We start from the raw sequence: 27,915 nt of genomic DNA on the forward strand, positions 1-27,915 counted from the left end.
ACTTACATCACTTCAAAAGTGATGATTTTTTAAACAAAATAAAAAAAAAACTTTCATTGTACAACTGATCCGGAGAACAAATTTGAGCATTTCAAAATGCTTCACTAGGAAAATTTTGCCGAAAAACTACTAAATAACCTTATCCTAACTCCTTTTGTTCGATTCGACTTTGGCATTTATAGACTTTTGAATGTAGAAAAGTGTACGCAGAACATTTTCTCAAATAAAGGCAATTTTGTAAAATGAACAGCAAAAGTAATCTCCAAAATTCTAAATTTAGGTTTGGGTGCTTTTCCCATCCATCAAGCGAATCTTCTCGTGTTTAGCTTTTTGTACAAAAGTCTAATAAAAAAAATAAAAAAACACAATTCTTTAAAATAGTCTTTTCAACAAAAAAAAATTAAAAAGAGCGAAAAAGCCGTTCAAAGGAGCGGCTCATTTTAAAGAGCAGTTTTGCCCACCTCTATCTGGCAACAATTTTGTTAGGTTTGACGTTTGTGAAGGATACCAAAAAAGAAAAGGTAAACAAATCATTTCGTGCATCAGCCAATATCGCCACATGTAAAGAATTAATGATGTTTTGAGGGTGTTTTAAGCTTTGATGGAATCGTCCAAAATATGCAAATGATGTTTCAAGAATATTTTTTTCATATTTTTTCTAAGTTCAATGTTCACAATTTATTAAAGTGTGAAGCTTTTCATAACCTAACTCTTTTCGCTCATACACCAAAACAAAACCCCAACCCAGCAATAGAGTCGTGTTTATTTTCCTCCGTGTGTTGCTTTTGTTTTTGTTGTTGTTGTTGGTTTTGCTTTTGCACCAACTGGCACGCTGGTGGTTTGGTCTGCGTGTCCGTGTCTGGTGCATGTGATTTTTCCCTCTATTTCAGTGCTCAGTTCGCATCGACCTGCTGCAGAAGCAAGAACGCGCATTTTTCAACTGTTCAACAGCCCAGTCGGTGCAGTAGTAGGCCAAGCAAGTTACCCAAAATAGAGGCAGATTGTGACAGTAGCTCGCGCCGGAGAGGGGAACAACAAAGATAAACATTGAGGATTACTTCTTGCTTTCTGTCGGCGAACGAGTGAGTGAGGTTAGGCAATGTGTTTTGTGTATTGTCTTGCATTTTTTTTATTTCTTCTTCTGCGTGATGCAAGTGTTTTGACGTGGGAACGAAAAAGAGGAAGAAACGAGTGTGCATTGTTTTGGTTGGTGCTTTGCATAACCGTGACGTCATTTTCGCAACAAAGTGTAAACAGTTTAGCGCGAACTGTCAAAATTCTAACCTCAAAGCTTGTTGTGTTTTTGTCTTTTGTTGACACAATTTCTTGTTGGAAAGTTTATTCCAATATGGAAAATCACACTGAATTTTATCTTTTCGCAAGTACCCAGTGAAAAAATCCCCTTCGGCAAGAGGCAAAGCTAAACGAAATGTTTATTTTATTGAACCGTTTTGCCATCATCAAGTACAGTGTGTATGTACGGTGTAAATGTCTGTATGTGTGTGTTTGTGTTCGGCATAGATTATTGAGGGCTGTTTGTTGTTGTTGTTTTTGTTGTTGTTCAGAATCGATTGAGCAAAGTCAGAGTCTCGCGGCTTGTTTTTTCTCTTGCCCTCTCTCTCTCTCTCTCTCTCTCTCTCTCTCTCTCTCTGCTTGTTGGTATGGTGGCGACAGTACCAATACCGTCGTGGAATGAGGCCCCGGCGGATGTCCGCGGCACCAATACAGCGAAACGAATGTGTTTAAGTTGGGGGGCGCCCTCGTCAACTGATAAACAACACGTTTTTCCTTCGTTTAGCGGTGGAAAAGTTTTTTTTTTGTAAGAGGGGGCTTTTCCTAATGACTTGTTTTTTTTATTGTTTTTTTTATTATTTTTTATACTTTTTAAATATTGTTTTATTGTTCTTTTTTTTATTCTACTGTTTAAAAGAGAGCATGAATTTTAGTTTATGATTTTGAAGTTTTGTTTTTTTCTTTAAAAAACGTATCTATAACAAACAATTTTTTAAAAAAGATAAAAAAGTTGAAATTCTGGCAACTCTTGCTAAAGCTCTATACACTTAAGTGGATTATGTCTTTATTCAATAGAGAAAATCGTTCATAAACAGTAAGTTTTTTTCTTCCATTTTGTGAAAATTATTACAGATCTGACAATCTTCCATAAGCTTTATGGACCTAACCAATATTTAAAAAAAAATGTTGTTCTGAACCTCTTTTTTATCTAACTTTTTTAATCCAAAGAGTTTTAAAAATAGGATCCTAAATCCATTTGAAATTTTTTATGTACAACGGTTAAAAACACGATTAAAAACTATTTCTGATCACTTTTTTCCATTCTAATTCAAAAACAATAAATTCACAAGACAACATTTTTTTCGATGGATCAACTATGGTCCCCTTGGAACGGGCTAACAAGTAGGACCTAATCTGTCAAGAAGGACCGCGAAGTTAATTTTTCAAAATTGATTTAAAAATCCATTTTAAATCATTTACGGTCGTACAAAGGATGATTTTACTAAGAAAAATAAGCATTAACGTTGTGAGCAATAATATCTCATATTTAAGCATCATTTTAGGACCCAATTCAAGATCTGGCAACTCTGACACGAGACCTAAGAACATAAAGGTTTACATACGGTTTTGACCTCAAAATTTCGTATTCGTATAAAAATTTATAAAATTATAATAACTTCGAATTTTTAATGAAAAAAAAAATCAACAGAAAATAATACGAAATGCATTTTCCTGCATTGAAAATTATATTTAGCATGTTTGGGCTCGATAAAAAATACTTTGAATGTTTGTGAATTTCCGATCTACATAGCGCAAAAAAAATTGGATTTCGAAAATGTTCAAGAAAAATTCTTCCTAGAATGTTCAAATTTTAAAATCTCCTATTACAACCATTCCACGTCAAACAGGAAGTCTCCAAATCAAAAGTGCTTCGGCTTGGCTTAAATTTTGAGTGGGGTTTCTTTGGCTCAGATTTAGACCCTTTTTTGCGATTAGTATGCTTCTATCTGAAATAGGGTGGTCCAAAAAATTTTGTTTTTTGTCGATTTTCAAAAAAGAATATTTTTTTCTAAAAATCATATCTCCGGATCGGCTGAACCAATTTAAGAGGGTCACGTTTCAAAAGAAAGGGTATAAGTTAGGCTTCTAAGGAAAAATATGTGGAGGTTCTAAAAAACTAGCTGAATATTTGATAAGATCCTATGAAAACTTCATTTGCTGATTTGAAGGTGTCGGGACCAAAGAGCTCATATCTGAAAAAAAAATTAAATGCGAACACGATTCGGAGATATGATTTTTTGAACATTAAAACTAGATTTTTCGACGCGCCGTCCAAAACACGTAAAAATGACGAAAACGGGTAAAAATAAACTTTTTTCACTAAAACTAACACGAAAAATTCAGCAATGACCTGTACATGTTTGGTTACCAAAATTTTCGTAATTGAAAGACGCAACTTTTGGTACGATAATCGACGAAAAATGCAATTTTTTGGACCACCCTATTTTGAATAGGAGCACCCTAATCACCAAACAAAAAAATACGGGTCTACTTATTTTGGCCAAAGAAACCCCACTCCAAATTTGAGCCAAATCGGAGTAATTTCGATTTGGAGACTTCCTGTTTGACATGGAGTTTTTTTTTTTTTTTGAATAGGTCCTATAAACATATCAAAGACAATAGCTTATAGGACCTTTTAAAAAAAAAACTCTTGATATGGAAATAGAACCGAGTTTTTACACTGTTAAACATACTTTTTTTTCCCTTATTAAAGATTTTCTGAAGTATTTATTTTTGTAAATTAAACTGGATTGTTTAAACAATTTAGAAAACGTCAAATGAACATTTTGTATATAACATCTTAACCAAAAACAAAAAAAAAGTTTTAGATGACGAAAATTGTCATTTTTTGAGCTGTAAGATTAATTGAATTGTGTTGCATAAGAAATAAAACAGTAATAAAAGTTAAATTTTGAAAGGTTGAAAATGTTGTTGGTTGAATATAACTTTTTATTGTAGTTTTACCTGAAATAATTTGCTAGAAATGTTAAATTCAACAGAAACTGAAACCAATTTCTGATGTAAAATTACGATTTTTTTACGCAAAATATTTCATTATTCCCAGTTGAGCAATTCTCTACGAAATCGGTCTTTTTTATTAAATTTTATTTTTTTGTATTTTTTAATCCGACTGAAACTTTTTTGGTGCCTTCGGTATGCCCAAAGAAGCCATTTTGCATCATTAGTTTGTCCATAAAATTTTCCATACAAATTTGGCAGCTGTCCATACAAAAATGATGTATGAAAATTCAAAAATCTGTATTTTTTTTTGTCACTAAAACTTGATTTGCAAAAAAAACACTATTTTTTTTTTTTAAATGTTTTAGAGGACATTAAATGCCAACTTTTCAGAAATTTTCAGGTTGTGCAAAAATTCTTTGAGCGAGTTATGAATTTTTGAATCAATACTATTTTTTTCAAAAAATCGAAAAATCGATCGCAAAAATTTTTCAACTTCATTTTTTGATGTAAAATTAAATTTGCAATCAAAAAGTACTTCAGTGAAATTTTGATAAAGTGCACCGTTTTCAAGTTTAATCCATTTTTAGGTGACTTTTTTGAAAATAGTCGAAATTTTTCATTTTTTTAAATTAGTGCCCACTTTTGAAAAAAATATTTTTAAAAAGCTGAGAAAACTCTCTATATTTTACATTTTTTAATTTTGTTAATACAACCCTTAGTTGGAAAATTGATGTTTTCTAAGTCCCACCCAAACAACACACCATTTTCTAATGTCGATATCTCAGCAACTAATGGTCCGGTTTTCAATGTTAAAATATGAAACATCCGTGAAATTTTCCGATCTTTTCGAAAAAAATATTTTCAAAATTTTTAAACCAAGACTATCATTTAAAATGGGCGTAATATTGAATGTTTGGCCCTTTTGAAATGTTAGTCTTGGTTTAAAAATTTTGAAAATATTTTTTTCCGAAAAGATCGGAAAATTTCAGCCCGACATTTTGACTTTGATGGTTTTCTAGATATCTAAATAGGTGTTTGAAAGACTTTCTGAAAATCTGGCAACACTGCCAATGAATGTCGTTTACTCTTTTTTATTTTAATAGAAAGTCTTTTTAATGTATTTTATGTTTGTTTTGGAGATCTTTAGAAACCCTGCCGCCCAGAACGCGCAGAGTCCACAAATTGTGAATGCAAATCGGACTGTAACAACACAAATCAAACATTCATACATCAAGTACAGTGACACACACACAGTATTGCATGCAGACAGATTACGAGAGAGCGAGAGAAAGAGTTCTTTAAAACGAGAGCAAACCTGAACCGGTCTCGAACGAACCCTTTCCCTCACTCTTTTGTATACTCAGTTGTGAGTGTTGTTGTTTTGTGTGATATTGGGTCGCCAAGTCTCTGCTCCGAGGGCAGGCGGTTTATTACACATCAGTGAATGTTGATTGTAAACAAGCGATTACGTAACCAGTATTCGATAATTGTTGATTAATTAAGTGTTTGTTTTTTTCTCTCTTCTTGTCTCATTTTCAGAACATGCAAACGGGCGGATTAGGCGGAAATTAAATCTCAAGCTAAATCCAGACATTTTAACCCAAAACTCAAAGCTTCGGCCAGTTATGTCCAGCGGAACGACGACGACCACCACCAAGTTTCATATGCCACAGCCCATCGCCACCGCCAAGGAGATCGTCGTCGGAATCCACAAGCCGGAGCACCAGTCGGCGACCGTCGGAAGCACGACCGGTTCCAGCAGCTCGTCCTTGAAGTACAAGGCTGGTGGAGAGAACAATGGCACGTTGAAGGCCGGAAGTGATTATGTGTCTAGCAGTGGTGGTAGCAGCAGCAGCAAAAAGAGCAACAACGGAACTTCCGAGATGATGTCCGAGGACGTGAAGGTGGTCATCAAGTCCGGAGTGTCCGACGTGGTCAGTTCCGTCGAACAGGACTCGATCGAGCAGCAAGAGCAAAGTATTATCGCCGCCCTGTACCAGCAGCAGCAGCAGAACCTGTCCAACAAGAATGGCCAGCAGCAGAACCAGAACCAGCGGTTATCCTCGCAGAGGTCATCCCCGGTTTCGTCCCCTTCGCCGCCCCTCCCACCTGCCTCGACGACGACGACGACCAAGCAGCAGCTGAGCAACGGCGGCGGCGGCAAGATGGGTGCCCCGGCGGTCGTAACGGCGTCCTCCGCCGCAGCCTCAGCCGCCGCCAACACGGCCAACTTTCACAACTTTATCGGCCGGCTCATCAGCAAGGACAACATGCTGCTCATCAGCGAGGACATCATCGAGGTCGGCCGGAACTCGTCCAAGTCGCAGGTGGACTTTCACGTCGGCAAGAACAGCTTCGTGTCGCGGAAGCACTTTATCATCCAGCACGACATGAACGACGACTTCAATCTGTTCTGTCTGAGCAAGAACGGCGTCTTCATCGACAACGTGTTCCACCGGAAGTGCGCCGAGCCGTACAAGTTGCCAAAGGTGTAAGTATTCTATGGGCTGCGGAAGGAAAGCATCGCAAACAGGGATGATTTCGTTGCGCGGGATTTATTTTTATTTTGACAGAAGTGACAGTGACAGCTTTGACAGAACGTTGTACTTACCTGGATGTATCTGCTTCAGAAATTTGAAAAAAAAACACTTCAAGTTGTAGTCGCCTTATTGGGGGGTACCTCGATTCTGACGTCCGTGTTAGGGAAATGCTCGAAATAACACAAGAAGACTAATTTAATCATTTGAAACGGAATGAAAAGGCCGAATTAGTTCCAGTAAAGTCAAACTTTTCAAATTATTCATTATTCGTAAATAATAACTATCTGGCAACCCTGCTGGTATCAGTTGTCTGCACGTAATTTGGGGATAGTGCCTAATCCCAGGAACTTAGATAAGATGTATCAGCATATTCCAAGCCGAATACAAATTATACTTTCCCATATTTTCGCTACCGGCCAGCGGGCACTGGATTAGGAGCGCACACAAAATTTCCACACATCAAACTATTTACAAAAGCATAATCTTAAAATCAATACTTTCTAAAACATCATCGTTTGAAAATTTCGAGCAAACGGGTAATAATTTCTTAGATTCTGAAAAAAAGAAAACGAATTTTCAAGATTTTCGATGCCTTAATCTTAATCGCTAATATTTAAGGAAAAAATCTGAAATTGTTAGATACTAAAATATTGATAATCAAAAAAATCATTTGAACCAGCAATTTTTTTAAATTTTATTTAAAAAATAGAAGATTTCTTTTAACTAAACTGCCGTTCTACGCATAATTGTCCCATGTTCAAAAAAGTGCAACTGAGAAAAACGCGATTGAAATTTTTCGACCGATTTCTGTGTTTCTACGCATAATTGTCCCGTGGGTTCCTATTCGCCCTATGTGTCCCTAATCACCCCAGTTAGCAGTTTATCACCTTTTTTTGTGATCCTCTTGCTATATAACAGGTAAACAAGGCATAATGCTTAGTAAAACTAATGATTCCGTGTAAGAAAATACTTGGTGGGACAATTATGCGTAGAAGTTCAACGATGGGACAAACAGACTTCCCTGGGCTTTGTCATAATGAGTTTCATAGGTTTGATGCTTGTTTGGCAAAGAGTATGATTTGATTCGATGTGGAATTAAAATCGAAGTGTTCAGTATATTGCTGAAGCTTCCATTTTTACACATGGACACCACTTCATGCTGCGAGAACCCACTTTGGCGTAGTCTCAGGGCTTAATCGATGGCCGGTAAGCTGTCATCGAGACAAGGAGGTTCTCTGATAGTGGAAATATCACATTTGTACAATGAACCGCTACATATGTGATTTTTCCCTATCTTAATGTGGGTGTCAGGTTAGGATGCGGGTTTAAAAAAATAGTGTTTGTAGAATTTAGGATTTTAACTATAAATATCAACTTTTTATACTTTGCCTTTAGTTATTTAGGGACAAAATTAGTAACAGTGAATTTAGTAATTCTATCAGAATCGGTGATTTTCATTCTAACCATTCTAATTTGTCAAAATTTTCATAGAGTCTCGATCAATCAATAGTGAAATGATATCGGACTAAATTCGTTGATCTGTTGAACTAACGGTTGTCGGATTATGATTGTATCGACCATTGTTGCGAATCGAGGATCTACTGGAATTCTGACGAACAAATGGTCGTCTCTTTTTCAATTCACGACTTGTAAAATATCAACTGTAATTTTTTTTTTTTTGTTTTTTTTCTTAAAGAAGCCAGACAGGTTTTAAAAGAAACGTTTTTTTTTGGTTAATAATTAAAATGTCGGGGATTTGAGATAAGAGTAGCTTTCGGATAGGATGCTTTAAATCTTGTATTCAATTCAAGTTAGGTAGTTATCCGCAAATGAATATTAGGACTTATATGAATAATTGAACATTTTGGACTTATGAATAACACACAACTGTGCATTTATTCTAGAGTCAGATCCATACAGCGTCAGTGTTTATTTGGTCGAAGTGTACTAATTCATTGGCAGATCTGATTCTAGTTGTAATGTACGACAAGACTACTGACGGACGTGACAGGACGAGGGCCCAGTTTAGAGGTTTCGACATCAACGATGTGCGGCTGGATCACCCTCCCAAAAAAAAAAAAAAAAAAAAAGTTCAACGATGGGACAAACAGACTTGGTGTTGTTTTTGATGAGTTTCCGAACAAAGTATCAGATTTTATGTGTTTTTCTTAAAGTACACATTAGACTTAACTTAAAAATGGCATAAAGTCAAAATCGTCAAAAACTGACATGGGACAATTATGCGTAGAACGGCAGTAAAAACCATCAAATTCTTTTAAAGTTTCAAAATCGCTCAGATCTTTGGTCTAATTTTTTTTGAATTTTAGATTTAAAAAATTTCCCTGATTCCTAATTTCCAAAATTATAACATTTAAAAAAATTGTATTCGAATTTGATATTTTTTTTCAATAATTAAATTAGAATTTGATTAAAAATAAATCGATTTTTTTTTGTTTTTATTTCGTATTCAAAATTTTCAATACCGCCATCAGGGGTGACATTGGGTCTGGGGAATAAGATTGGGTCATACAAATTTCGCCATTTTTGTATGACCCAATCTTACCTCCAGTCATAATGTCACCCCTGATGATGGTTTGTTAGCATTCTGGAAATTAGAAATTAGAGAAATTTTAGAAATCTGAAATTAAATTAAATGGAGGCAAACAATCTGAGCAATTTCGAAATCCAAAGTTTGGAATTTAAAAAAAATATTTTTTAGACTAAAAATCATACTTTTAAGAATTTTATGATTTTCAGTTTTAAGAAATCTTAGATTTTTGAATTCAAAGTTAAAACATTTCGAACTTTCTTTTTTTCGAATCTGTCAATTTCAGAATTTTCACTGAAATATTAGCGATAAGGATTAAAGAATCTAAAATCTTGAAAATTAGTGTTTTTTGTTTAATTTTCAGAATCTAAGAAATTGGTTCAAACGACGTAAAAAAAATATTATAAATTTCAAAAATCTTAAATTTCGTTAGAGTCAACTAAAAATTCAAGTCAATTATAAATATTTTACAAATTATATTTTTCCATAATTTTGCTGCCGGTCAGCGGGCACTGGATTAGAAGCGCAAACAAAATTTCCTCTTGTCAAAAAAATATTCACAGAATTTTAATATGTATAAAAAAATCAATAGTTTCTAAAATGTCGTCGTTGGAAAATTGAGAGCAAAACAGACAACACTTTAAAAATGTAATTTTTCATAACTTTAAATTAATAAATTTCAAAGGAAACTACAAAGTTTTAAAATCGGAAATCTATGTAAACTTTAATTTTATTTCAGAATTTCTTGGATTCTAAAAAAATATATATATATTTTCAAGATTTATTGATTTATTTATTGATTTATTTATTGATTAAAGTTTCAAATCTCGCTTACTTTTTCATAGCAAGGTTGTTAATCGATAACATTATCGTCGATAGTATAATTTTTAGCGATAACGACAATGGTTATCGTTATCGTCATTTCGATAATTCTAAACGATAATATTATCGCCGATAATAGACGATTACTCATTTTTAAATCTTTCTAAAATCGTCATAATTCAACCATGTTATGTGATTTATTCAATGCTTTCACAAAGATTTTGTTTAAATGTGCTAGTTTGAAAGTATAAATACTCAAAATTGTTCACAAAATTCCTTTTTTTCGAAAATATTAAAATTTAAATTTGCAATATGGGTATCAAACGAAGCAAAAATTGCTAGGCATTTTCAAATTATTAGTTTTTTTTTGAAAATTAATAAAATTTTCACAAAATACCGTTTTTTCAAAAATACACAAATTTTCAAAATTTGCAATATGCCTTTTCTCTTTTTTCTAGTTTTTTAGAAAAATACTGATATTTTCCCAAAATACCGTATTTTTTCGAAAATACTCAACTTTTCAAAATTAGCAAAATTGCTATCAAACGAGGCGAAATTTGGTTTACGTTTTCACTTTTTCAAGAGTTTCTTTTATTAAAAACTAAAATTTTCACATAATTTGCAAAAAATGAGTTTTTTTTAAATACGCTATTTTGTAAAAATTTTAGTGTTTCCAAAAAAAAAATACTACAAAAAAGTTAAAAAGCTTGCTAAATTTCGCTTCGTTTGATACCCATTTAGCAACATTTGGAAATTTGAGTACTTTGTAGAAAATGCGGTATTTTGTGAAAATTTTAGTTTTCACAAAAAAAAACTTTAATAAATTGAAAACGCATACAAAACTTCGCTTTGTTTGCTTCACGCAGAAAAATAAGGCATATTTGAATCAACAAAACGTTTTGTTGATTTCAAAATCAAGATTTTGTTGAATCAACGCTAAACGTCAAAGAAACTTTTTCAAAACAACAAAAGATTTTTGTGGAATTGAAAAAATCAAGGTTTGTTTCAACGCAAAATCGGCGTTGATTATATTCAACAAAACGTTTGTTGAATCAAACCTCGTACAAGCTGATTCTACCAAATATTTTTCTACGCGTTGGTACCCATATTGCAAATTATTAAAATTTTAATACTTTTGAAAAATACGGTATTTTGTGAACAATTTTAAGTATTTATAGTTTTTTTTAAAGGGTTCTATAAACATATGAAAGACAATAAATAAATAAATAAATTAAAAGACAATAACTTATAGGACCTTTTCAAAAAAAAACTAAAATTTATACTTTGAAATATATTTTCAAAAAAATATATTCTTAGTAAAAACATTGAAAATATAACTGGAGATTGTTGAATTAAGAAGATTTAAGAATTATTTAGAAAATGAATTATAGTCCATTATTGACAATAGAATTATCGAAATGACGATAACGATAGAATTATCGTTAACAATCTTGGACTATTATTACTAAAATTATCTATCTATACAACTTCGGATAGTATTGCAAATTCCTATTCCTATTAGTCTTGAACTAAATTCTTACGGCTTTCCTGGCAAAAGGCTTTACTATTTTAGAAATTATTTATACAACTTTTTTTTATATTGTGATTTTTCAAAATCTGGCAACACTTTTGTTTGGTATTGATTTCAAACGAATTTATTGAATGTGAAAATTACACGTATAGTGAAATCTTGATTTCTTAAAATATAATGTGACGGAAATAAAAAAAAAATCATTTTGATAATCTGGAAACACTGCCAAGCTAAACAATCTTCGACGTGCCCTCAAAGCTGCGGTGCTATGAAAAGGACTGTTTTCAATCAATTCCTCTCTCTCTTTTCATTCCAGCTGTAGCATCCGCTTTCCCAGTACAAATATCAAGATCCAGTTCGAGAACCTGATCGACCAGGCCAACAACGGGGGCATCTCGATCGACCTGAACCAGCACACGCCCATCAAGGTGGGCACCGGCACGGTGGGCAGCGTGGCGGCAGCAGCCGCGGCCATCGCCGCAGCCGGAGGCAATCTCAGTTCCGCAGGAGGAGGAGGAGGCGGCGGTCAAAAGTCACCTCCGTCGCCGAATGTGGTCTACTCGCCGCTCAAGATCTCCATCCCGGAACAGGCGACGTCCGGCGGCAATCCGAATTTGGCCGTGGAAATCCGGGGTCACCATCCGGGTGCCCTGCGGGATGTGCACGTGGGCGGTAGCGGGTATCCGTCGCCGACGGGGACCATCAGTGCGGCCAACAGCTGTCCGACGAGTCCCCGGCAGAACACGACCCACGAGTTCCCGCAGTATAGTCACAATAGTCATAGTAGCAACAACAATAACTACTCCGTAAGTAGCAGAGATGTTCTATCGTGGTAGAGTTGAGCTATTGACCAAGTTCTTTTTTGGCATTTGCAGCAGGAATTCCAAGCACCCGCATCTCAGTCGACGGCCGGCGGCGCCGACGGTGACAAACCGCCGTACAGCTACGCCCAGCTGATCGTGCAAGCCATCTCGGCCTCACCGGAAAAGCAACTCACGCTGTCCGGCATCTACTCGTTCATATCGAAGAACTATCCCTACTACCGGACCGGTGCCAACAAGGGCTGGCAGAACTCGATCCGCCACAATCTCAGCTTGAACCGGTGAGTTCGGGAACGTCATTGCTTCCACTTCTAGAGCAATCCTAACCCTCACTTTCCCCCAAACCAGATACTTTATCAAGGTGCCGCGGTCCCAGGACGAGCCGGGCAAGGGCAGCTTCTGGCGGATAGATCCGTCCAGCGAGCTGAAGCTGATCGACCAGAGCTACCGGAAGCGACGCCAGCGGGGTTCGCAGTGCTTCCGGACGCCCTTTGGGATGCCCCGGTCGGCGCCGGTTTCGCCCAGCTACATGGACAACTCGCGCGAGGGTTCACCGATCAACGATGAGCTGTTGCTGTCGGCGCCGGGTTCGCCTGGATCGCAACAGCACCAGCAGCAGAACCAGAGCGCAAACAATAGCGGCGTGAACGTGAGCTACGGTTCGAGTAATCATGATGGTGAGTGTCGAGCTTTCTCGATCGTGATCAATCTTCGACAAATTGTGACTGACAGTCTCAAAATTGATTTTTTGCTAAAAAATTGAAATTGGAAATCAACTTGGTAATCCTGAGATTGATTTTTTGAGTTTCTTTTTACCGATAATTCGTGCTTGAGAGAGGAGAGATATTTTTTCTTTCTAATTTATCCCATAGTCAATGTCAAAAGAAAATCTTTTGATGAAGATTCTTCCGTCACTGATATTTTAGCTAAAAGTCTGAAATTGTAAGATTTTAAAATAAGAAAATCATTTAAGAATATCAAAATGTGATTCTAGTGAATACCTTAAAATTCTTAATCATGTTCTTAAATACTTGAATTGCAAATTGAAAAAAAAAAAATTTGGAGTTTTATTTAAAAAAAAAGGTCCAATAAACCTAATTATTATTTCTGGAGTTTTTTTTTTATTTAAAGGTTCAATAAACCAAATTTCCAGTTTTTGCTTTTTGGGTGTTTTTGAAACAGCCTTGAGTCAGGGATATTAAAAAACACCCAAAAAGCAAAAACTGAAAATTTGGTTTCTTAGGTTTTTAAAAAAAAAACTCCAGATTTTCACTTTTTTGTGTTTTTAATAACACAAAACAGGCGATTTCAAAAATACCCAAACAGCAAAAATCAAATGGTTTATAAAAAACGCCAGAATTCTTTTTTTTTTTAACCAATAAAATTCTACATTTTTTACATTTCAAAGACTTTAAAAATTTAAAAAGCGGATTCACGAGATTCTTAGATTCCTGAATTTTTATCGTAAATATTAAGCAAAAAATCTTAAACTATCAGGTCCTACACAAATTAAAAAAAATAAAATAAAAAAAAACTTGAATAAGAATTCTGAAATTCAAAATTTCACAAATTCGTCGTTTATTTTTTTTATTCTGGATTTTTTTAATTCCTAATTTTCAAAATTATTTTTTTAAATATTGGATTCTAAAATGAAAATTTAAAAAATCGCAGAATTGTTTGCTGTGCTAATGGAAATTTCTTAAATCAAATGTTTCTAAAAACTTTATATAAAATCAATGCAGAAAATCAAATTTTAAAATATGTAGTACAATTTTAAACTAAAAAATATAAAAATTAATAACTATTCAAACTCTGGGAATCTTGAATTACAAAATTTTGAAATTTTAAATAACTTAACTGATTATTAAATGATTTAATTCTCAAAATCGCATCAATTTGAATTCTTCTGTAAATAATTTTAAAATTTTTAAATTCAAAATAATTAATTGATTAATTTCTTGAAAACAAAAGAAAAACAATAACGAAAAATTAAATTCCAAAATTCAAAATTTAAGAGATGTAATCAATATTTTTAAGGGCCATCCATAAACCAAGTATACACTTTAAAAAAAATGAGAAGGGTTGCGATTGTCCACAATCCAATAAAAAAAAAAGATTTTGAACAATTGTCCACGAGGGTGGCGGGGGGGAGGGGCAAAAAAAGTTCCACGTGGTGTATGGATGGTCCCTTAAAAAAATGCTAAAATTTTATTAACTCTGAAAATCTTTTTTTTTAATTCTGAACTTCTTACACTGTAAAATACTTTCTCAATCAAATCAAAAACTTTCTATATTATTTAAAATTGAGTACTCCAGAATTTGAGAAATTTTGAATTTCAGAGTTTTCAAGATACTCTGAAATTCAAAATTACTAAGATTTTGAAGTTCCAAAATTTAAAACTTTTTAAAATTCTTTCAGATTTCTAAAACCTTCTCCACTAAAATTATCCTGATTTTAAATTCTTCAAGTATAAATTGCTCAATGACTGAATTCTAAAGTTCCTTAATTTTGCTCAATTCCTTGGTTTTAAATTATTACAATTAATGCTTGGGTACCTTTAATTCTTTAATTCCGAAAAATATTCCTCAATACCTCAAATTTTTTTATTCGTGGCATTTTATTATTCTTAAATATATGATTTCTTAAATTTTAATTCGTTATCAGCTTAAATCCTGTATTTAACAAATAAAAATAAATTATTTTATTGAGCGCCACGTCCAACCTTGTACCAGTATCTCACGCTCTTAGCGAATGCACCACTCACTCTCGCCAGCTGTCAAAACACTCAGGAGTTTGACACCATAGGAGTGCATGGTTTATGAATAAACCCTGAAGGAGCTATTAGACTATGGCAAATGAACAAACTCTTAAACAAAACCACCAAATGTATGCAGGGTGACGTTTCTGCCAACAAATGCAGGCAAACAAACAAAGCCAAACTGACAACTTGTTTGTTTGTCTGCGAGTTTGTTTGTCATAGTCTAATAGCTCCTTTACTCTAGGATTTTGAAATTCTAAAATTGTTTTTTTTATAAAAAAAAGAAATTATTATATTTTCAGTTACTAAATAAAATTCTTCAATTCTACTTTTTTTTATTCATTGATTTTTGAATCATCATATAACTAATTCTATAAACTCCAGAATTCTTCAATCGCGAAGTTTGAACTATAATAATCTAAAACATCCAATTTCAAAAACGCTTTTTTTTTAATAGAATCATTTGACTGTCAAAAATAAACCTCTGAATCTAAAAAATCTTTTGAATTCCCGTCGACGTGCCTCCTAAGCTACAATGCCATTTATTGGACAGTTTGAATAAACTTCGTAGTGGCCATGAAAAAATACTTTAAAAGTTTGTAGTTTAAATCTTGAGTTTTTTTTAAGTTTCTATAAACTAATGTCTTTCATATGTTTAGAGGACCCATTCAAAAAAACTCTAGAACTCTGATTTTTTCTAACAATGGACTTACAAAACTCCATATTTTAAGTGCGAATTATTCGACGATATGCCACCCGAGCTCTGGTGTCAGTGGGTGGATGTGGTATATAATTTTTGGTTGTTATTTTAAGCAGTTTTCAAAATCACTACAACTATTTTTATGATCATTTCTGCTGACTTTTTTTTAAATAATATTCTCTAAATAAAACACCGTTTCTCGTCTTATCTTTTCTCCTTCTCCAGCGTCCTACCAGCACCAGTACAGCTCGTACGCGGGCGGGGAAGTGTACGAGGAGGACGACCAGGTCGAGTACGACAGCGACGAGTACGAAACCGTGCCGACGCCGGTCAAGCGCCAAAAGATCTAAAGCGTCGTCGTCACGCGGCCACGACGAACCACGCGTCCCCACCCCCGCCACGAAAAAAAATCCCACGGTAATTTTCACGTGCACACAAATTCACACACCCGCACTGCAATTTTTAACAACAACTCTTGATGGTCTCTTCACGTTCGTTGTTTACAACTACCCTTTAACAAAGCAAAAGCAAAGCAAAAGCCGATGATAAACATTGATTGATGGTGACTTGTTTGATCGTGTTTTTCCGAGAGAGAGAGTGTGTAAACAGGTTTGCACATGATTTCTGCACACACAGCAACAAAGCCACATAAGTACACGGTAGCAAATAAACACACTCATCTAATGTTGTTCTTACTTTCCTTCACACGTGCAACTTTCATCAAAACAGCAACACAAAAATCATACACCGAGAGAAAAAAAATAGGACGGAAGTAGATTAGAGAGGGAAATCACGGAAAAAGGAAAGGCAAATGAATCCAAAATATTACAATTTATATAATTATATATATATGAAAGCAAGTAAGAGGATCGTCTGACCGCAGAGAAGCAGGAAAGAAAAAACCTACATTTAAACAAAAACAAAACAAACAACTTCTAGTTATAATAATGGATGTGAGAAAAATAAAAAATATACAAATTTAAAAGTAAATTAATTTAAAACAAACCAACCAACAAAACTCTGAGCAAATGAGATAAAACAAGTATTTAGTGTTTAGTGAAATGTCTCTTTTATTGAAAAGGTAAAATTATCTATATACAAACCGCGTATGTAAAACAAAAAAAGGTGGATAATGGGAAGAAAACACGGAAAAAAAACTTTGCAATTTGACACCCCCCCCTTGAACAAAAAAACAACAACCACTGAGCAAAAAAAAGTGAAGAAGAAGAAAAACCACAGTAGACTAGGGCAAATGAATTAGTAAGGTAGCAAGCGAGAGAGCGATAGCGAGCGAACGTGAGAAAGAGAGCGTAAAATAGTAAAATTAAAATTAGCAAACAACACAAAACACAAACACACCCACACACACACACATCTACATTGAAAAAAAGAAAGAGAAACGAGATGCAAATGTAGTGCGTAAGCTGTAAGGACCCGAAATCAATCAAATTGATTACTAATGATAGCAGCAGCAGCGAGAATGAGTATTTAGTGCTATTAGTTTCTTCCCCTCCCTCCATATTTTTTTTTCTGGAGGCCACGTGTTTCGATTCTGGTAGAATGCAAATAAAAGGCCCCCGAAGAAAAAAAACGAGGGGGTTGGGGAGAAACAATAGATTTAAGGAGGTAAATAATGCTGTATAACTTAATTGTATTTGTTTAAATGTAAATTTATTAACAATATAAAAATGAGGAAACAGAAAGTTTGCATTTTTTTTATCTACCTGCTGTTAAAACAAAGAAAAGAAATATCCGTTGAAATTAGGAACTTATTTTCACTTACTCGCCAGGTCCTGTCGCAGCCAAGGTTGTTAATCGATAGAATTATCGTCGATGATTTTATCGTCTAACGATTGCGACAATGGTTATTGTTATCGTTATTTCTATAATTCTATCGGCGATAACTCATCTTTAAAACCTTTTTTTAATTGATTCAATCCATTAATATCCTGTTAAATTTTTGATGCATTCGATTAGTTTTTTGTTTGTTTCAAACTGGGTGCTGAATAGTGGTTCGCAAAACGGCCTCAATTTTGAACTGTCAAAGTGGAACCAATTTACTGTTCGCCAAAAGCAGAGAGTACTGTTATCGATCATTAAAAAAAGGTTTTTATCTTTTTTTTTTTTCAAGAATGTGGACTTGGAGCTGAATTCAAGAAATCTTTAAAAGGTTGAAGGTGAGATCGTTTTTTTTATAATTATGAATTGAAGTTGTTTATGGAGTAGATACGGTTTTATCCATCCAGAAGCTGTCTTAATCTGGGCTGGGGCTGTAGGATTCCAAAATCGGCCAGGGAATTTATCAGTGACATCGCATCTCGCCGCAGTTTTTCGTGATCCGTAAAAACCTCTTCTAACCGTTCCAAACTTGAAAACACACACAATTTTCCAACCAAAATGAAACACAAACTACTGATTATAAAACAGCTCATTTACCAGTAAGAAAAAAGTCATGCTTGCGCTTGAACAGCTTGCTACTTTGTAGGTGTAAACAAAGTGGGATCATTCGAAAATCACGATACGCATTAGCTCTATTCATCACCCAGGTTTCAAATGCTAAAAAAATTACAAAATATCATGGGCATCACGAAGTGAAATTTGGTTGCTTTTTGTTTGTTCTAGTATTTTAGGAATTAAATGCTCTGGTTTTCACAAAATGCCGTATTTAAAAAAAAAACACTAAAAATTTTACAAAATAACTTTTTTTTTGGAAATACTCAAATTTTCATAATTTGCAATATGGATATCAAACGAGGCGAAATTTTGGTATGCATTATCACTGTTTAAATTTTTTTATAGCAGACTGTAGTCCCGATTTGCCCCAGTTGACGGTATTTCATTCTAAAAAGCCTAAAGCAGTAAAAATGCATGCAAAATTTTAATTCCTTTGATAACCATATTGCAAATTATGGAAATTGAAGAATTTTCGAAAAAAATGCGGTATTTTGTGAAATTTTATTATATTTTAAAAAAAAATCTCTAAAACAGTGAAAATGCATACAAAATTTCGCCTCGGTTGATACCCATATTGCAAATTATGAAAATTTGAGTATTTTCGAAAAATATGGTATTTTGTAAAAATTGTAGTAACCATAAAAAATGCTAATAAAGGTGAAAAAACATACAAAATTTTGCTTCGTATACCCATATTGGAAATTACGGAAATTTAAGTTACTTTGAAAAATAATACGGTATTTTGTGAAAGTTTGGGTATTTTATTTACAAAAATCCAACACAGTGAACATGCTGGTTAAATTTCAAATCGTTTGATGTCCATTTTGCAAATTATAAAAATTTTAGTACATATTTTCAAAAAAGGTATTTTGTGAAAAAATTAGTATTTAATGTGTAAACTAGAGCATTTAATTTCAAAAATACTTGAACAGTAAAAAAGTATACCAAACTTCGTTTCGTTTGATACCCATATTGCAAATTATGTAAATTTGAGTGCTTTAAAGAAATGCGGTATTTTGTGATTTTTTTTTTCAGAATTTATGCCTTGAAACTTAGGCCGTTGCAAATATTTTTTGAAGTTTATGTCACCCCCTTCAAAATCGGTCCGACAAATCAGGGGGAAATTTTTTTTCAAAAAACATTGAAAATTTTAATGGAAAACAAAGTCTAATAAACTGAAAATAATTTGAAAGCATTTTCCTGCGTTTAAAATCGTATTTAGCATATTTGAGATCGTTCAACAATATTTTTGTTTGGGAAATTCTGTTGTCAAGGCCTCGAAAAAATTTCACTTCGGATAATCGAATTACGAGAAAAATATGTTTTTTTTTTGTTGTCAAATTTCTGATTGTTGAGTTTAAGTATGACTCCTAAACTGCCGTTCTAAGCATAATTGTCCCATGTTCAAAAAAGGGCAACTGAGAAAAATGCGATTGAAATTTTTCGACCGATTTCTGTTCATCTACGCATAATTGTCCCGTGGGGCCCTATTCGCCCTATATGTCCCTAATCACCCCAGTTAACATTTGATCACCCTTATTTGTAATCATCTTGCAGGTAAAAAGATGTGTGTTTTTCTGAAAGTATACGTAAAACTAAACTTAAAAATGATAAAAAGTAATAATCGTCCAAAAATGACATGGGACAATTATGCGTAGAACGGCAGTAAACTACGCTAAAGTGATTTATAATTTTTAATTCCAAGATGGCGGCCAATAAGGCGGTGACGAAATATTGAAAAATGCATTTTATCATGTAATAGGCAAACAACTACACTCAACCCCCGGTGGTTGGTCACTTTTTCATTTTGACACTTTTTTAGTTTGTACCCCGTTGCACAGTGTTGGGAATGGCAAAATTAAGTGGAATAAATTGATAACTCCTTAATTTGACGTCCTAGCCAAATGGTGTCTTGGGAAGAGTTGTTGTACTTGATAATGGCTATCTTTTGAAGTTATTGACATACAGGGTGACGACCTTCCAGGGTGTTAACCAAAAACTAACTTTGTTGGATGACGTTGTAGGGCTTTGGTGTCTTCGGCAAAGTTGTAGAAGAGAAAATTTCGTGGAAGTTTGTCGAAGGCGCCAAATTTGTAGCTCTTAATCTACTCGAGATGTACGCCATTTTTGCAAAAATGGTCCAAAAAAGCGCTTTTTTGGTGATAACTCAAAATGTTAGCATTTTAGCGGCCTACTATGTTCTGAAGAGTTGTTTATAACATAAAATTACACATCTTTGCCGAAGACAGCAAAATGTGTTGAGCCTTTATTGAGGAGTTATAACCATTTTTAAATGATTTTGAGCCTATTTTCAAGTTGCTATGTTTTCAAAATGGCGCTTTTTAGCGCCAAACCGAACAATGCATTTTAAAGTACACACTTTCAACTACATTTACTGAAAATATCTCCGTGTCTATCGATGTCTATTTTTAGATATTTCAATTCAAAATTTGATGGTTTTTAAGCAATTTATTTATGAATGTTAATCGAAATCATATTGAATACGAGTTGAAAATCGGTGAATTGATCGATTTTTATGGAAAATACTATGTATATGAAAAATTACGACAACCTTTCTAAAGTGACCAAATATAAAAGGAAATACTTAATTTTAAATACGAACAATTATTTTAATTTTTAACTTACATTATTTTTGGGCTAGACATGTTTTTATTCATAATTTTAGAATGTGAGCAACTCTCTACGAAATCGGCCGATTTCGACCATTTTTATTTTTTGTATTTTTTTATTTGACTCAAACTTTGTGGGGGCCTTCCCTATGACCAAATATGCTATTTTGTGTCATTGGTTCACCCATACAAATCTCCATACAATTTTGGCAGCTGTCCATACAAAAATGGTATGTAAATATTCAAACAGCTGTAACTTTTGAGTGAATTTTTGATCAATTTGGTGTCTTCGGCAAAGTTGTAGGTATTGTTGAGGACTTTTGAGAAAAAATAGGTACACGGAAAAAAAATTGCAGATTTTTTATCAACTTTTTTTTCACTAAAACTCAATTTCCCCAAATACGTATTTTTTGATTTTCGAGATTTTTTGATATGTTTTAGGGGACAAAAATCCGCAACTTTTGAGCCATAGAGAAACATGGTCAAAAAATCTGCCGCCGAGTTATGATTTTTTGAAAAAATAGTGATTTTTCGAAAAAATCGAAGTTTCATGCAAAAACAAGTTTGACATTATTTTTTAATACAAAATTGAATTTACAATCGAAAAGTACTTTACATATTTTTTGATAAAGGGCTCCGTTTTCTAGATATAGCCACCGAAAGTTTGATTTTAGCGAAATATTTGCAGTTTTTCAATTTTTAAAAATAGTGACCATAAGTGACCATTTCTAAAAATATATTTTTTGAAATGTTCAGAAAATTTGCTATAAAATTGTCTAAGAGACATTGAAGATTGGACATCGGGTTGCTGAGATACAGCGGCTTAAAGAAAAAGAAACACGAAAATTGAAGTTTTCTAAGTCTCACCCAAACAGCCCACCATTTTCTAATGACGATATCTCAACAACTAATGGTCCGATTTTCAATGTTAATATATGAAACATTCGTGAAATTTTCCGATCTCTTCGAAAAAAATATTATGAAAATTTTTAAATCAAGACTAGCATTTTAAATGGGCGTAATATTCAATGTTTGGCCCTTTTAAAATGTTAGTCTTGATTTTAAAATTTTCAAAATATTTTTTTCGAAGAGATCGGAAAATTTCACGATTGTTTCATGTTTTAACATTGAAAATCGGACCATTAATTGCTGAGATATCGTCATTAGAAAATGGTGGGCTGTTTGGGTGAGACTTAGAAAACTTCAATTTTCGTGTTTCTTTTTCTTTAAGCCGCTGTATCTCAGCAACCCGATGTCCAATCTTCAATGTCTCTTAGACAATTTTATAGCAAATTTTCTGAACTTTTCAAAAAATATATTTTTAGAAATGGTCACTCATGGTCACTATTTTAAAAAATTGAAAAAATGCAAATATTTCGCTAAAATCAAACTTTCGGTGGCTATATCTAGAAAACGGAGCCCTTAATCAAAAAATATGTAAAGTACTTTTCGATTGCAAATTCAATTTTGCATTAAAAAATAATGTCAAACTTGTTTTTGCATAAAACTTCGATTTTTTCCAAAAATCACTATTTTTTAAAAAATTCATAACTCGGCGGCAGATTTTTTGACCATGTTTCTCTATGGCTCAAAAGTTGCGGATTTTGTCCCCTAAAACATATCAAAAAATCTCGAAAATCAAAAAATACGTATTTTGGGAAATTGAGTTTTAGTGCAAAAAAAGTTGATAAAAAAATCCACAAATTTTTTTCCGTGTACCTTTTTTTTTCTCAAAAGCCCTCAACAATACCTACAACTTTGCCGAAGACACCAAATTGATCAAAAAATTCACTCAAAAGTTACAGCTGTTTGAATATTTACATACCATTTTTGTATGGACAGCTGCCAAAATTGTATGGAGACTTGTATGGGTGAACCAATGACACAAAATAGCATATTTGTGTATAGGGAAGGCCCCCACAAAGTTTGAGCTAAATCAAAAAATACAAATAAAATCCATTTCCGGTTTTGGTAGAGAATTGCTCATGTGTGTCATAATTTTAAGCATGAACAATGTAATTTCCATATAATCACCAAAAAAAAAACGCTTTTTTGGACCATTTTTGCAAAAAAAAATGGCTTATATCTCGAGTAGGTTAAGAGCTACAAACTTGGCGCCCTAAACACGACGTTCTAGCAGGATTCTAGCAGAGCTCTTACAGAGCTGGATATTCTTACAGCATTCTAGCAAAAATGTTCAACCGTTCTTGCAGGATTCTGGCAGAAAAAGCCCTACTAGAATATTCCGTGACTAAGCTTTCCGAACTTTTCCTCGCAATGCCAGCAGCTGTTTTTCTTCGCGCAGGCGAAAAACGAAAACAGGAAACGCGATTTTGTCAATCAAAAAACCTTCAACATCCTTTCCCTACCAGGAGCGCATACCATTTTCGACTTCCTTCTTCCCACGAATTCACCCCCCTTCAGTCAAACACCCACAAATGACACTGGAGGGGGTGCGCACACTTGCACTATAAATAACTTTGTTTTCCTGGTGCCGCACATCCGGTCATTTCCGGTGTTGGGTTCCGGAGAATCTTGTTGCCAACTTGTTTTATTCTTTCTTTTGTTCGGGAAAAACTATTTCTTCCGGAAAAATATTATTGTGGTTGACAGGGAGTGGGTAACATTCGCGGCGTCAGAAGAAATTTCCACCGCGCAGGAAGCCATGCCTGCTACAGAGTGGGTGGTTTTGTGCCACGTGTTGCTTGCTGCGATTAGGGGTTGCATGACGTTTGATGTTTTCACAAACGTGTTGCACTTTCACAGCAAGCGGCGAGAACGCGTTCTTTGGGAGCGTTCTTTTATTACGTAACGCGAAAAATCGGACTTTTAGCCCCCCCCCCCTCGTAACAAAATTTCCATACAAATTTCAAAAATTGTGTATGGAGCGTAACACGGCCTCCGACCCCCCCTCCCCCCCTACTGCGTTACGTAATAAAAGAACGCTCCCTTTCCCTGTTTGAATTCTGTGGTTGATAACGTGGAACTACGCCTTTCGAGTGTTCAAGTTTTTAAACCTATTTGAAATAAGTTTTTTCAGCTCTTAATTGTTAAAAATAAACAAGCAAAAATGTGTAAATTGGAAAAATGTTTCTTTAGCATTGAATTTGGGAGGACTTTTCCGGATTCGGTGCAAAGGAGAGCTCGGCCACGGCGCCGGTCTGTTGCTGTCGCGCGCGGTAATGTTTGTTTTTCGTCACGACGTCGAGCAAGGAATGCGCATATTTTGCCGCGGGATCAGGATTGCATGAGTTTGGCACACGCGTGGTTGGAGGCACATGTTTTGGAAAAAAACGCGGGATTGTTTTTCAAGGAAGCGACTGCGCTTTAATTTTGTTATTTTTTTTTTTTTTTCATTCCACAAAATAAAAGAAACGTTTTTTTTTTTAGAAAATCAGGAGATAGCAAAACTTTAATAACATTAAGAGTCACTGGCAGTGCTAACAATAAGAATGCAACAATATCACAATCGATTTCAAAGCTCGAACCCGCTTCATCCACAGATTGTCCGGATTCGCTCGTCGAACTGAATTCCATGCTCGTTGCTTAAAAACCGTCGCATTGCTGAAAAGAAAAACTTGTTACTCTCAAACCTTAACAAACATTTTCATCAAATCTCACCCTTCAGCAAATAGTACAACTCGGGCCGATTGAATATCTCCACCATCCCGCCCATCATGGTCCCAAAGTCACGATCGTTCCGGTAGCCGGTCAGCACCACCAGGAACCGCTTGTACTGCGCCGGCACGATCGACGACTTGATGACCTTCAACAGCTCAACGCGATCCTCCGGCGCTTGCCGTTCCGGTTTGACTTCCAGAACCTCGAGCGAATCATCCAGCGAGATCGTCTCCTGCGGAATCAGCACCACCTTGCGCTTCTTCTGCTGCGTTACCATCGTCGACTCGTTGGACCGCTCGCGCTTGTGAATCGCGACCAGTCCCGCTTGCGAGGACGGTCCGGCTGACGACATGTCGTTGAAGTCGATCGTCCGCACCTGGGTGTTGAGTCGGCTGAGGAAGTCCTTGCCGGACGCGGCGGTCGCGTCCGAGCGGTGCGCGTGCTGGTAGTCGGACAGCTTGAACGCCGTCACGGCGTTCGAGTTTTCGATCTTGATGAAGTTGTTCTTGATGTCGTCGAGCTTCTTTTTCGTCTCGCCGGACACGAGGAGGCTGGTGGAGTCGGGGACGAGGGCGATCGGGGGTTCGGGGCCGAGCGGGGCCAAACTGCGGGTGAGTTTCGCCTGGGGCAGGGTTTTCTCGGCGTTTCGGAAGAACTGGGACAGTTCGCGGACGATTGGACCGAAGGTTGGGTGCTGGGCAGTGTTGAGATGTTTCTGGATCCACGAGGAGAGTTGCGCCTTCTGGCGGGGGTTGTGGAAGCGGTTGTCGCAGAGCAGGATCGCACCGTAATCGTTTTTGTGGCGGATGACGCGACCGATGGCCTGGTTGACGGCGCGGGCCGCCTCCAGCGAGTACCACTCGTCGCCGGAGATGATTTCGTTTTCGCGCGTTCGAACCTCCTGCAGGTAGCGCTTCTTGAGGATTACGCGGGCGTCCTTCAACGGTGGAAAGGGCAGTCCGGTGATGATGCAAGCGCGGCCATTCATATCGGCAAAGTCCAACCCTTCCGAGACCTTTCCCCGACAGACGGCCATGAAGACGGCGCCCTTCCCGTCCGGATCGTTGATCTTCGCGTAGTACTCCGTCATGGTGTTCAAAAACTGGTCCTTTCCCCTTGGTTCCACGAATATCGGCTTCGTCCGGCTGATCTGCGCCCAGATCCCGGTCTCCTGCCACGCTTCCTGGCACTTGTTGAGCAGCGGGTACGACGGAAAGAACACCAGCAATCCCCCCGGGATGATCGGACAAAACGACAGTATCGTTCGCCCCAAACTTGAAATGTACTTTGGATTGTCCCGATTGCCGTAGCTCGAGTTCAGACTCTCCTTGTCCGGGCCCTGCCCGACAATCTTCACGCACACCTGACTCCCGTCGATAATGTGCGGATTCTCCAGCTTGACCGCAATCGGAATGTCCAGCTCGCTGATCAGCGGCTTCAACGGTGCTAGCGTTCCACTCGTCAAAATGATACTCCGCGCGTTCCGTCCCAGCAGCTGCCGCATCCCGAAGCCCGGGTTGAAGCACCAAAAGTTGATCACCTTCGCGTTCGCCTTCACCGACGGCACAAGCTGCTTGGTCGCGGTCCAACCGTCCGCTTGCTTCGTGTTCCCGCGGACCTTTTTCTGCTCCTCGATATCAATGTGGCACTTGTAGCACTTGTCGATCGACTCCCGGTACTGGGGGCCACTTCCGGCGAACATGATGGACAACGATTCCGCTAGGATCTGCAGGCCACCTCCTCGGCGGACAAAATTGTTCTTCTCCGTGATTGTCGCAATGTACTGAATGATGTTCTCGAGGAGTTGTGCGATTATGTGATAATTTCCTTCCTTGATCTGAAATTTAGAAGCAAATCGTTAGAAATCTAGTCAAATTCCATCCAAAAGATGCAAATTACATTCGCCTTCTCGAAAATCTCAAAAATGTACGTCCCCGGCTGCGTGCTCCCGCCCTGCGAGAACATCACCGGAATCTCGTCCACCGTCTTCTCCAGCGAAAGCAACATTTCCTTCAGCAGCGCCAAATCATCGATCGTAAAATCCTTCTTCGCGTCGTCATCCTCCGGAATCGCCACCGTATTATCCATCACCTTCATTATACTCGTCACATCGTCAATGCACAGCGCAATATCCGACGACCTGATCTGCATCGAAGCCGATTCCTCGCACATTTTGTCAACGTTATGGGCCTCGTCCAGAATAATAATCGTATTCGCCAGCTCCAAATTATTCGCCTTCCTCGCCTTCGGATCCAGCAGATAATTGTACGGCATAAACAGCACATCCGCGTTCTCAATCAACTCCTTCGACATAAAAAACGGACACGCCTTCAGCTTCGTGCTGACCCGCACCAAATCCTCAATGTCCATGATCGTACTCCCGGTTATCTCCGGCCGCTCCTTACACGCCTCCACCCGGCTATAAAACGAACACGCCCTCGCCTGAATCTTCGCCTTGCACAGATTCGTCTTGACCGCGTTCCCCTCCTCTTTCGCCACCTCCGGATGGATACACAGCTGATCGCGCGAACCCAAAATAACCGCCCTCATAAATCCGTAACTCGTGTTCTTCATCTCCTGCATCGCCTGCGTCAGCTGCGAGTGCGTCCTCGACGCGTAGATAATCTTCGGAACGCCCCACCTCCCACCCTCCTTCCCACTGTTCTCGTTCAGCTCGTCCAGCAGCTTGTCCATTTCCGGCTTCGGCCCACCACCTCCCCCGCCCATCTTCTTCTTCTCGAACTCAAACTCCTTCAGCTCGCTCACATTGGTCCGCTGGCTCGCCTGCACCTGGGCCTTCTTGTGCAGGATCCAGGCCAGCGACGAGCACAGCAGGCTCAGCGTCTTGCCGGTTCCCGTGGGCGATTCCAGCACCCCGTTGCTGCTGTTCTGCAGACACTCGATCACCCGGGCCATGTAGTCCCGCTGGACCTGGTACGGCTCGAACGGAAAGTTGACCGGGATGCCATTGATCAGGTACTCGGGCATCGTCGCGTTTTGTAACAGCGGTTCCACCGGACAGGAATGTTCATGGAAAACGACGACCGCGGCTGATACGCGGACAGGAAAAACGTAAATAAAGGTAAAGTTGCGCGCAAAACTGAAATTTTGACGTTTGACGCGAGGGGTGGCACGATGGTTGGATTACGGTGGGATTATTTGAAAAGGGGGTTTAGAAATTAGGTCAACTGAACGTGAATCTTTGCTCAAAAATCTAGAGTTTTTTTTGATTAGGTCCTATAAACATATGAAAGACAATAGTTTATTGGTCCTTTTCAAAAAAAACTCTGGAAATCATCTCGAGGCTCGAGCCAAAATTCTCACTGGGCAATCAAACAATCTAAAATGGGTCTCTCGAGCAATGTACAAAAGGAACTCAGAAAAATATGCTTTATCGTTGTTCGCCGTCGCGTTCCTTTGCGAGGCTCTTGAAGCGTAAAATTAAAATTACGGA

General features: G+C 36.7%; 2 protein-coding genes across 6 annotated transcripts in view; one reads left to right on the plus strand and one right to left on the minus strand.

Annotated features, from left to right (window-relative positions):
• The window catches only part of LOC6035103 (forkhead box protein K1), a 51,929-nt gene extending 34,470 nt beyond the window's left edge, over positions 1–17,459 (plus strand). For 2 of the 5 annotated variants that reach the window (XM_038251390.1, XM_038251404.1), the window contains 5 exons: positions 5,575–6,526; positions 11,793–12,282; positions 12,352–12,578; positions 12,646–12,974; positions 15,982–17,459. In XM_038251390.1, coding sequence (XP_038107318.1) covers positions 5,661–6,526; positions 11,793–12,282; positions 12,352–12,578; positions 12,646–12,974; positions 15,982–16,106 — 2,037 coding nt within the window. In that variant the 5' untranslated portion in view covers positions 5,575–5,660 and the 3' untranslated portion in view covers positions 16,107–17,459. Of the gene's footprint in view, positions 1–890; positions 1,092–5,574; positions 6,527–11,792; positions 12,283–12,351; positions 12,579–12,645; positions 12,975–15,981 lie in introns of those variants that run through there. The other 3 variants (XM_038251395.1, XM_038251401.1, XM_001845287.2) reach the window with 3 other exon arrangements.
• Positions 17,460–24,239: 6,780 nt separating this feature from the next.
• Positions 24,240–27,540, minus strand: LOC6035102 (regulator of telomere elongation helicase 1 homolog). Its single transcript, XM_001845286.2, has 3 exons — positions 26,361–27,540; positions 24,462–26,298; positions 24,240–24,404 (listed from the first exon to the last, which is right to left on the minus strand). Exons 1-3 carry the CDS (start codon positions 27,447–27,449, stop codon positions 24,334–24,336), a joined length of 2,997 nt encoding a protein of 998 aa, XP_001845338.2. The 5' UTR covers positions 27,450–27,540; the 3' UTR covers positions 24,240–24,333.
• Between the last annotated feature and the right edge of the window lie 375 nt (positions 27,541–27,915).

The sequence above is a fragment of the Culex quinquefasciatus genome, chromosome 1 (genome assembly GCF_015732765.1).
Source record: "Culex quinquefasciatus strain JHB chromosome 1, VPISU_Cqui_1.0_pri_paternal, whole genome shotgun sequence".
Taxonomy (NCBI): Eukaryota; Metazoa; Arthropoda; class Insecta; order Diptera; family Culicidae; genus Culex; species Culex quinquefasciatus.

Coding starts and splice junctions, on each gene's coding strand:
- LOC6035102 (XM_001845286.2), bottom strand. CDS start 27,449: ATGCCCGAGTACCTGATCAATGGCATCCCGGTCAACTTTCCGTTCGAG. Junction 26,299..26,360: donor AGATTTTCGAGAAGGCGAAT/GTAATTTGCATC, acceptor TCTAAATTTCAG/ATCAAGGAAGGAAATTATCA. Junction 24,405..24,461: donor GTTGTACTATTTGCTGAAGG/GTGAGATTTGAT, acceptor TTTTCTTTTCAG/CAATGCGACGGTTTTTAAGC.